The 11,974-nt window shown below is 32.5% G+C and overlaps 1 protein-coding gene across 1 annotated transcript; it reads left to right on the plus strand.

The window, feature by feature from the left end:
- Window positions 1–651: 651 nt before the first annotated feature.
- Window positions 652–2,378, plus strand: LOC108469560 (F-box protein At3g07870-like). Its single transcript, XM_017770444.2, has one exon. The coding sequence runs from the start codon at window positions 952–954 to the stop codon at window positions 2,224–2,226; it is 1,275 nt and encodes a 424-aa protein (XP_017625933.1). The 5' UTR covers window positions 652–951; the 3' UTR covers window positions 2,227–2,378.
- Window positions 2,379–11,974: the final 9,596 nt, after the last annotated feature.

The raw sequence follows: 11,974 nt of genomic DNA on the forward strand, positions 1-11,974 counted from the left end.
TCAAATCAATTTTACAATATATATACCTAATGTAATATTTCAAGAAGCTAATTCCCCAACATGTTTCAAACTCTAGAATCCAACTCTTTTTTTCTTTTTCCATTAATTTAGTGCTTTCAGTTTTTTTTTCTTTCTAGACTTCATAACAAAAACACAAAATAAAGTAGAAAGTTATGGGAACTTTCCAGGCTCATTTCTCTATTGATTTACTTGCACCAAAATTTCTTGGTTTTTATGTCTCACTTTCCATAAAATCATGCCTTTTTTTTTTTTTTATCTTTGTTTATTTTTACCTTGAATTCATCGGCTTCGGTCTCTTATTTTGTATTTGTTTTTGGAGATTTATAATTAAATAAAATTATTTATATATATTATATATATACCTAAAAGGTAATAGTTCAAAATAAAAGAAAGGATTACTACATCCAAATTTTACACCAGTTGAATACCATATTTAATATAATTTTATCATCAAAACCCAATCCAAAATTGAATATATATATATATATATATATATAAAGTTTTGGTTTTTTTCTAATATTTTTATCTGATTGAATGTTGCAAGGTCACTATCAGTAGGGCCATCTTTGCATAGCCATGGAATTTATTCATAAGCTTTGCTTTTTCTACATTCATATTTCAGCAATCTATATGCTTAATTGGACGGTGCAGATTGTTGTGTCCATCAATTTCTTTATAACTTTGTCCCATTAATCAAAGGAAGAAAAAATAAAAAATCAAACCTTTCAATAAGGCTAAGGAGAGCCTATATTCAATGATAGTTTCCATACAAACACTATTCAATTTCCTTGTGGTTTCCGTCTCTCTCTCTCCTTTTTGTTTTTTTATTTTTTTATATTATTATTCGTTTGATCTTATAAAAAGTCTACCATGTTTATCTTCAACCTTCCATTTTGATCATCTCCCTAAAAACCCACTATTTTGTAATCCATGTGTGTTGTGAATCTCTTACTAACTATGGATTTAGACGATGAGAGGGTTGCAAAAAGAAGGAAAACCATGCTTGAAGATGATCATGGAGTTGGACAGCAGACGACAACTGAGATGGAAACCCTTCCCCATGAAATCATAGTCGACATACTGTCAAGGTTGCCGATCACATCTTTGGTGCAATTCAAGTTCGTATGCAAAGGATGGCGTGCTTTAGCTCAAGATCCTCTCCTTGCCGATATGCAACTTTCCTGGAAAGCTCCGACCACTAATCCATGTCTCATCCTTCACTGTGATTTTCCCATCCGAAACCAGCTCTATTTCGTTGATTTATCGGTTCACAATCACGACAAGGACAAGGTAAAAAGATTATATGTGCCTTTCCAACCATCGATGCCTGAATTCGATGTAGTTGGAACATGCAATGGTTTATTATGCTTGTCTGATTCATTATACAACGATGCACTTTATGTTTACAACCCTTTCACCATAGATTTCATGGAGCTGCCAAAGTCTAGACAATATTCAGATCAGGAAGTAGTGTTCGGGTTCGGATTCCATCCGAAAACGAAACAATACAAGGTAGTTAAGATAGTTTATTATAGGAACACTAGTAGTAGTAGCTACAGCCGTGCCAGAAGAGTGGTTTATCCACAATCAGATGTTCAGGTATTCACCCTTGGAACCTCTGCGTGGAGGAGTCTAGGGAAAGTAGCGTACCAGCTCATAAGGCGACCCTCTGAGGCTTTGGTTAACGGAAGGCTTCATTGGGTGAGTAGGCCCCGGAGATATTACCCAGCTCGCCGCCTTATGTCATTTGACTTAGAGGACGAACAATTCCGGGAGGTCCCGAAGCCTGATTGCGGTGGCCTAAACAGGTGTAACTTCCATTTGTGTGTTTTAAGAGGTTTTCTTGCAGCAGCTGTTTATGGGAATTATGGGAAATTAGAGATATGGGTTATGAAGGATTATAATGTGAAGGAGTCTTGGATAAAAGAGTTCAGCATTGGAGCTTATATGCCGAAATGTTTGAAACAAAATTTGGTACGAGATAGGCCATTGAAGATATGGAAGAATCCTTCAAATGGTAAAGTTGTTCGACTTCTTTGCTTACTAGACAACGGTGAAATCCTGTTGGAGTATAAGAACAGGGTTTTAGTCTCCTATGATCCCAAGAAAGGGAAATTTACGGATCTTGTATTTCAGGGAATTCCTCATTGGTTTCAAACAGTTGTTCATGAGGGAAGCTTCAATTGGATCAACACCCCTTCTTGATTTCTGAAAATTGCTGCAAATCAAAAAGTCTATATATTTCAATGTATGTTTGTACTTGTTGAATCTACATTTATTTCTTACCTTCATGCATCTCATTGTAATTTATGAATATTGTTAATATCCAATCCAAATTTAGCAACTTTAGATATGAATTTATGTTTGCAAAACACAAGGGATGAAATTTGAAGGAGTTCATCAAACAAATTTGAGAAATATACAATATCAAGGAAAAGAAAAAAGAAAAAAAGCTCAACCACCATCAGTACAGATAATTAAAATTATCTGATGCCTGTCAATAAACAAGTATTCAACGATATGAATCTGTTTCAAACCTTGGTTTTTTTTTTTTTTATATGCATGTGCAGTGCTCAGGGATTTGTCTTTCTCCCAACTCACCGGCATTATAAATTGTGACATTATAATAATGAAAACAATAGTTTGCAACCATTTAACTCTTTTTCTTACATTTTTTCTGAATTCTTCTTCTTCCAAGCTTGGATTGAATTTTCATGGCCAAAGCAAAGATAGTTGGGTGCTTAATTAATTTATAGCCTTTTTTTTTCTCTGAATGTCCTAAAGTGCTGCACAGGATTGGTAGTTGAACCACTTAAGTCTTGCACCTAAAAAAAGAGATAATGGGAAAAGAAAAAAAAAAGTCACCTCATCGTTGCTTTTTCGACTGCTCTAAAGTTGAATAAAATTGGCCTAAAGTCGAGTGACAAAAGGGGCCTATGATGTGTCATGTAGTGGCACATGCTGAGAGATTCCCCTCATAATACATCTCTCTAATTTGAAATTAAACTCATATAATTTTAAAAATAAGTATATATTTGTGAATGTAATAATAATGATTTCCTTTTTACATTGAAGTATTTAACTATTTCCACTATCTTGCGACCCATCCCTTGCATCTATATATCTATTTTTTTCTATAATGTATAAATGTATCTTAGGCGCTTTTCCATGACTATATGACATCAGTGGCAAACCAAGGCAAGCACATGCATGAACCATCCCTGACCACATTTAAAAATATATATCAATAATCAAAGTATGAATATAAAGTTTTTAAATTATTAACATTTATATAAATAAAAAATAATTTGTTATTTATACGAATAAAAAGTTTAAACATTATCCGATTCCCTTTGGTTTCGACCCCAAGACAATTTTTAGAAATAGTCCCTCTAGGCTTGTAGTGCAGCGGCTGAAACACTAGTTTTCGTTGGTTACTTGTTTGCACGTATTCGAAGTTTTTGAATTATGTATTTTCTGTTTTTGTATTCATTCTTACACTATTTTTAAAAATAATTTTTATTTATTTTATTATTAAGTGTTGATGTAGATGACATAATAATTAAATAGTAACATACAATATGTCATGTACACTTTATGTTGATGGCAATATTTTAAAATTTAAAAATTTTAAAACTAAATTATTTTATAATTATTTGAGTAAGTTATAATATACAGTATTAAAAATCTTTAAAAATCAAAATAAAAAAAATCTAAAAGCTTGGAAGTTTAAAATTCTTTAAAAGAATACTAGAACCTAAAAATCTTCAAATATCAAAATCAAGGATTTAAAAGCCTGAAAATCTAATATTTAAAAATCGTAAAATCTAAAAATTAAGATGTAAAATCTAAAAAAGGAATCCGTTCAAAATCTAACATTAGAAACCTAACTTCGAGTATCCAAAATCTAATTTTAAAAAGCTTTTAAAAATCTTAAAATAAAATCCCAAATTCTAATAAAAACCTAAACCAAACCTATAATATTTTAAATTGATCCTAAGTTCCTAAAATCTAATATCTAAACAACGAAATTAAAATATGTGAGCCTAAATATTGTACCTAAATCTACAAGCAACCAATAATCCAAGACATCGTAGGAATATCAATCCAAATTTTATATTGAAACAATGCTAAAATAAACCTAGGTCATACTCTTCAAATGTTTCATTTCAAAAAAAAAAAATTGAGCTTTTCTTATTTGATAATTATAATACTTTACAAAAATAAAAAAATTTTATCAATAGAGGAATAAGATCACCATTTTTGGTCAATAAGATACCAAAGTGGATGATTGACATGCTAAAAATAATTGCAATAAATCTTTTGATAACATAGATTCTTAATTCTCAATTATATCCCACGATCAAGACAATTGGTTGAATCTTGTGAAATCATTTTATAGAAGTTCATTGATATTTTTTTTTAAAAGCAAATTGACTTCGATTCTTGAATATTTCATAGCACTTCTTCTTTTATTGTAACAAAAGATTCTCTTTTTATGTGGAAAAGGCCCATATCAATAAATATGATTTTACATATGGACAATTCCTCAATATCTTGTTCAGTCACAAAAAAGTATTTTATTTGTGCGGTGATAAAAAAAAAATGCTTTTGGAGAGAGATTCTATTTCACCTTCATTATTCATATCGTAAGTATCTACCATATTCATATTCCTATCTCTATTTCTAAAATCCTATTTTGGAAATTCAAATTATAGAATTAATATAATAAATAGGATTTGGTTTGTTTACTTTATTATTTATCATTTAAATATATATAAATTTAAATACGTTAATAATATAAAATAATATGTAAATTGGTTTTTTTACCCAAGTAATATAAAAATAATAATAATTACGAAGAAAGTACGAAAAACAAATTAATTACGAAAATAGGCATTTGTTACAGTGTTCTAACGGTGCCACATACAAATTGGCGCCACCAGGCTGAAATGTGATGACCTAAAATATTCAGGGACCTGATATATAAATTTCTCATATTAGTTAGTAGTTGAAAAAAAAAAAGCTTTAAGGTGTCATCTGGTGGCACCAAACTTTAAATGTGTAAATTACTTCATAACCCCCATTGTTTATTATTTTATTTTATTCCCCTTTAACACCAAAAATAAATAAAATAATAATTTTTTTTTGAAATTCTTCAAGGTCTTCTAGTGATATTCATGGCTGCTTATGGGAGAAATTGAAGCGAGCAACGTTCATGCCAACCCTTAGTAGCTTCTCTATCATGGGTACCGATCGCATTGTCGGACTCAAAGTGCAAACAATTTTGGTTTTGGCGATACGAACATCATTTGGAAGCTCCTTCAAGATCCCATTGATGATTCACCATTTCTTTTTTTGTTTGCTCTTATTAAAAATTTGATCTTTTGCGCTTATTACCAATTAAAAAAAATATTAAAAGTCATCAATGAAAAAGATTAGGGAAGAAAATCTAGACAAAAAGAACATTGAGATAAACAAAATAAGGTTAAGGTAGGATTGGTGAGAGAAATCAAATGAAGTAAATAAAGAGATGGTTTTTAAGATATATATATATATATATATATATATATATATATATATAATCAAATATGAATAAATTACAAGCAAACAGAAACTAAAATAAAAATAAAGTCGCTTTATGTTGAGTACAATTGAGAAATGAAGTACTATACTTTATAAGCCAAAAACAAAGGAAAAAGAGTGAGTTTTGAAGAATAGAATAGTGAGAAAAAATATTTTTCAAAAAATAAATAAAACTTTTGGTGTTAAAAGAGAACAAAATAAAATAATAAACAATGGGGGTTTATGAAGAAGTTTACCCATTTAAAATTTGTTGTTGTCACACTATCAGATGACACCCTTAAAGCCTTTTTTTCAGTTTCCAACCAAAATAGAAAATCTACATATTAGGTCCCTAAATATTTTAGGTCATCACATTTCAGCCTGGTGTTGCCAAATTGTCATGTGGCACCGTCAAAATATTGTATTAAATACCTATTTTCATAATTAATCTATTTTCCATACATTTTTCGTAATTAAATATTTTTTATATTATTTGGGTAAAAAAACCTATGTAATAGGTATGAGAAAAAAGAAATGTAGTTGAAACAACAGTATGATACTTAAAGAAAATATCGTACTATGATTTGATTCTAAATGGAGTTAGAAATCATTGTATCACTTATTCTTATTGTTTATTGTTACTATAAATCTACATTGATTTATTATCTTGATTGCAAGGAAATCTTTCATGATTTGGCTTTGAGTTAGCAACTTTTTTTTTCATTCCTTTCTTTTTCGTTTTTGATCGGAAAATAGAAAAGTTCGGTGAATTAGAAACTCAAAGGAGGTTCATGGCCAAGAGTAAAGATGTCCAAGTAACAATTATTTTGGAATCTTCCAGTTGTGTTCGAAACAGTGTTATTAAGGAATCAACAGGTATTTCCAATTATATTACTAAAAAAAATCAATAAAATACGCCCAGTTGATTGGAATTGAAGAAATTTTGTCCCTATTGTTACAAATATACAATTCACAGGGAGATAAAGAAATAAATCGAATCAAGTGCTCATATGTCACCTGTAATATCCTGATTTTGGGCCTAGTCGGAATAGTGGTTTTGTGACCACAAAATCCGAGATAGAAATAATTATTTTATGATTATTTTTAGGTCTATGATATGATTGCATGATTGTGTGAAAATTTCGTGAAGAAATTTTATGCATAAAGTGCTTAAATTGAAATTATGGACTAAATCAAATAATTTGTAAAATTTGCATTCTAGAAGTTTCTAGTATGAAATTGTTTTGAAATATTAATTAGGAGGTCTTAAATAGCAATTTTACCAATTTCTAAGTCTATGGACAAAAATTGGACATGGATGGAATTTTTGAAAAGTTTAGTAGTAAGGGCATTTTGGTCATTTAGGGTAAAATGAATTAAAATACAAAATTAAAAGCCAATTTTGCTCATCTTCAACCCCATGGCCGAATATAGCAAGGAGAAACCATGGCTAGGGTTTTCAAGCTTCCAAGCTCGATTGTAAGTCCGTTCTAGCCTCGTTTTAATGATTTTACGTTTTTGGAGTCCCTAGCTCGATTAAGCTTATGCTAGCAATAATTCAACCTAGGGTTCATATTTGGAAAAATACCCATAGGTGAAATTTGTGTATTTTGGTGTTTTATGATAGAATATGAGGTTTTAAATTATGTTAGACAACTTGTACTACTCGGTTTTAAGTGAAAACGAGCAAAAGGGCTTAATCGGTAAAAATACCTAATAGTCATAAGTACATGTTAGAGTGAGAATTTGATGTTGCCATAGAAGGGAAAAATGATCAGCATGTCATAAAACATAAGAAAATAGGCTGAAGTTTAATTTACGAGCTTTGGGGAAAAAGTGTAAATATGCAAAAGTTTAGGGGCAAAACTATAATTTTTCCAAAATATGATTTTGGGTCAATTTGTATAATGTGAGTCCTAATTAGACTATATTTTAAATGATAGAGCAAGGAAAACTAAAATTCGGGCTAAAATGGGGAAAATACCAAGTTGTGGACGAAATGGTAAAAGTAGCCATTTTCGCATATGAGTTAAGTTCATGTGTAAATGTAGTAACATAATTGTCATTTTAAGCAATTTAATGTTGTTTATATGATATGATGCTGATTATTATCATGAAATATTATGCTTTGTGGTTATTGTTGAATAATATGTAATTATGTGAATTACTTGATGAGTATGAACTATCACCGAAGTATCAATTTCGATATTCCGTGGAAGATGGCAAAGATGTGTGATCGAGGAAAAGCCTGCTTGAACCTTAGGAATAGATTAGGATACAAGTGACATGTCACTAGGATATTTGGGCATCCGAACTCGTTGAGTTGAGTCCGAGTTCACTTATGGATGCGAATGTCCGAACTCGTTGAGTTGAGTCCGAGTTCGAGAGATGTAACTAGGCATCCGTGTAACACCCCGTAACCGAGTCCGTTACCGGAGTCGAACACAAGGTGCACACAGACTTAACTTAATCATTTCACAGTCCATTTAAAATTTTCCAGACGAGCTGGTTACTGCATCACTGTCACCTTAAAAATCATATCTTGAGTTTCAAAGCTCGAAAATAAGTTTCATAATTTTTCCCTGAAATTAGACTCATATTTTCATCTACATATTTTTTTCTATAATTTTTGGTCGGGCCAATTAGTACAGTTTATTAGTTAAAGTCTCCCATGTTACAGGGGTCGACTACACTGACCTTCGCGCGTTACTACTTGAATATCTCTCTGTACAGAGCTTCAATACTGATTCCGTTTGTTTCTATAGAAACTAGACTCAAAGAGGAATCTATACATATATGGCATGACTCCTAATTATCTCTGGTTAATTTAAAATGAATTTCCAAATCCGGAACAGGGAATCCAGAAACCGTTCTGGCCCTATCTCACGAAAACCTAAATATCTTTTAACATACAACTCATATGACCGTTTCGTTTCTTCCATATGAAAGTAGATTCATCAAGGTTCATTTAAATAATTTATTCACTAATTAATTTCATTCCTGCTATTTTTAGTGATTTTTCACATCCACACCACTGCTGCTGATAGCATCTGCCTTTAAGGTAGACTTTACCTATTTCATAATTTCCATGATTCAATTGGCCCTTTTTGCATACATAGCACAAAGTGTGATCATGATTAACCATTCCAATGGCTAATCGTTTCAAAACAATTCCATACCTCATAATGATCAACATACAAACGATTATAGTACTATGCTAAAAACGTATATAAGCCATTTTCGCATGGCTATCCAAGTTTACACAAAACCGAAAGGTACATGACCTACAACAAAAGGGTAGTCCTATACATGCCATTTCAAAGTTCAACCAAAATTGTACCAAAAAGGGGCTTTGATAGTGTGGATGACTTTGACTTCGATGATCCCGAGTCCGGTAGCTAACGAGCAAAATCTTTAAAACAGAGAGCCAAAGCAACGGGGTAAGCATTTTAATGCTTAGTAAGTCTCTAGTAATGAAATCGGCTTTGACTAAAGTATTACATTCACATAGCTAAATGAATCACTTTATTAATACACATTCTCATAATCATACTTACTTCACACTTCATCAACATATACACACAAGGTATCAACCTATCTAAGAGCCGAAAATTCGTTAGTCGATTGAACGAATACTATTTCAAACGGATCGACTTTTCCGATGCACATGTAAACATACCTTATCGTATGGGTTTTTCGAGCGTATTAATTGAATTTATTACAGCACCAAAACGCTCACCTTCAAACCGAGTCTCTTCGGAATTTAGCCGGATATAACCATAAGCACAATTGCCTTCGGGTCTTAACCCGGATTTGGTAACTTGCACAAATGCCTTCGGGTCTTAGCCCGGATATAACAACTCGCACGAATGCCTTCGGGTCTTAGCCCGGATATAATCACTAGCATAAATGCCTTCGGGACTTAGCCCGGATATCTTCACTAGCATAAATGCCTTCGGGACTTAGCTCGGGTATCATTCAAATGCTCATGTACACATATATCAATAATCATGACACATCCATATTTAATTTTCGTTACTAAGGCTCAAACACAAAATATTTATCAAACCTTTCCAATTTCGGCTCAATAGCCACACACAAAGAGCATAATTTCAATTAACTTTATAACTTAGTCCCTACGCACATCGGCTGTCCGCCATAATATGATAAATCATTTCAATATAATTCAAGTAGGGTCATTATCGAAGACTTACCTCGGACGTGGTCGAGCGATTTCGACGACTACTCGACTACCTTTTCCTTCCCTTTATCGGATTTAGCTCCCTTTGCTCTTGAGCTTAATTTAACAAATAAATTGATTTAATCATTTGAGCATCGAAGAGGAATTCAAGGTACTTAGCCAATATATATACTCATTAGGCATCAACGTCACATATGTACGAAATCATGAATCGAACTCAACACATTAGTTAATATTCCTCTTAGTCAATTTTCTAAGCCAAGAATAGGCATCAATATGCTTGCCCCTAACCGAATGCATGCACACTAATTCCCCTCATGTGGCGAATATGCATGTCCATGTTGAGGCCAATTATACACTTAATACCACACAAAAACAGCATACATTTTACTAACTAACGATTCCATATTGTAACTCAATACGCATCAATCATTTACTTCATAACCAAACACCATCATATGTAATTATATGCCTTGAGATAGTATATATGTCATACCAATACATCATGTGCAAACATATATATATATATATATATATATATATATATATATATATGCAAGAGCCGAATCATAAGGCTGATTATGACTATCTCATATATTTTCATTATGGCCGAATGCTCCTTCTACACCATTTACCTTCACAAAGCATGAATTTCATCATCCAACTTACAAGCTTACAATGTCATGAAGTTTAACCTCATAGTATCTATCAAACTCTCACTCAAAAGTGCTAAAAAGAATATTCAATAATCATCAATCCACCATCACATGCACCATTACAAAGCTTCACTTTTAGCATGCAAATGATATCAACACAATCTCACCTTAGCGAATATCATCTCCATGACATAGTAAGGATTTGAACCATGGCTAGTTAGAACTCAAGCTAACTACTAAAATATACATGAATCTCATGGCAAAACATCAAACTTACCTTAATAGTGACCTAGGATAGCCGAGTGCTTCACTCCCTTCTTCCTTTTTCCTTCAATTTTCGCCAAAAGATGTTCAAGGATGAACACACACATTTCTTTTTCTTCTTTGTATTTTCTTCCTAGTTTTGGCTCAAAGAAAGGATGAACAAATTTTTTCTTTCTTTCTCTTCAACTCACGGCAATGGGGGAATCACACCTTCTCTCCTTTTTTTTTCAATTCTTTATTCCTCACCTTAGTTTAATTTTTCCTCCCATATTGCACCAACAAAACATGTCTATGACATGTTTTGCCCATCCTCCTTGTCATGGCCGCCACCACTTATAAAAGGGGGTATTTGACATGCAAGACCATTGTTTTGCATGCATGCTTTAATTAGTCATCACACATTTCCCTATCCTACTTTCAAAGTTTACTACTAGGTCCTTTTTTAGTGAAATTCACATTTATGACCCTAAATCAAATCATCAAAAATGTCACACACAAATTAACACATATCAGAGGCATCAAAATGAATATTAAATTATTTTATGCCTCGGTTTTGTGGTCCCGAAACCACTTCCCGACTAGGGTCAATTTTGGGCTGTCACAATCCGAGCTCGTTGAGTTGAGTCCGAGTTTACTTATGGATGCGAACACCTGAGCTCGTTGAGTTGAGACCGAGTTCACTTATGGGCGGGTTACATGGTAGCTTGGCTACATATGTGGCACTTATGTGCAAACTTTCCATGTATCCGAATTATATTCTGATGTGTTCAACGGGTAAAATTCTACTCAAATGGAGGAATACTCGAGATGAAAGGGACGTATTGGTAAGTGTTGTGAAATGAATACTTTGAACAGGTATGTACTTAACCCTCGGGTTGAAAACTCGATATAACAACAATATGGTAAGATGATAAATGAAAATGTGATATGAATGTCTCGGTGATGATTATGCAAATGATGTTTTATATTTGCTTATATAGTTGTGTTACTTGCTATTTGCATGTGAGCTTACTAAGCATTTATGCTTTCTTCCTCCTTTTCATTCCTTGTAGTGTTGACAAGCCAGCTCAGAAATCGGGAACGGTCGGAGGCATGCTCACACTATATCCGTATACCATCTTGGCATAATGGCTTGCATATTTTGAGTATGGCATGTATAGCATTATAATCATTTTGTATATATGGTCTTATGATATGGTTATTGAGTGGTATGGAAATGCTTGGTAATGATTAGCCATTGGAATGGCTAATCATGATCATATTTGGT

Source organism: Gossypium arboreum, chromosome 7 (assembly GCF_025698485.1).
Source record: "Gossypium arboreum isolate Shixiya-1 chromosome 7, ASM2569848v2, whole genome shotgun sequence".
Taxonomy (NCBI): Eukaryota; Viridiplantae; Streptophyta; class Magnoliopsida; order Malvales; family Malvaceae; genus Gossypium; species Gossypium arboreum.

Bases quoted from the DNA above. Each gene is read 5' to 3' on its own strand.
- LOC108469560 (XM_017770444.2), top strand. From the start codon at position 952: ATGTGTGTTGTGAATCTCTTACTAACTATGGATTTAGACGATGAGAGG.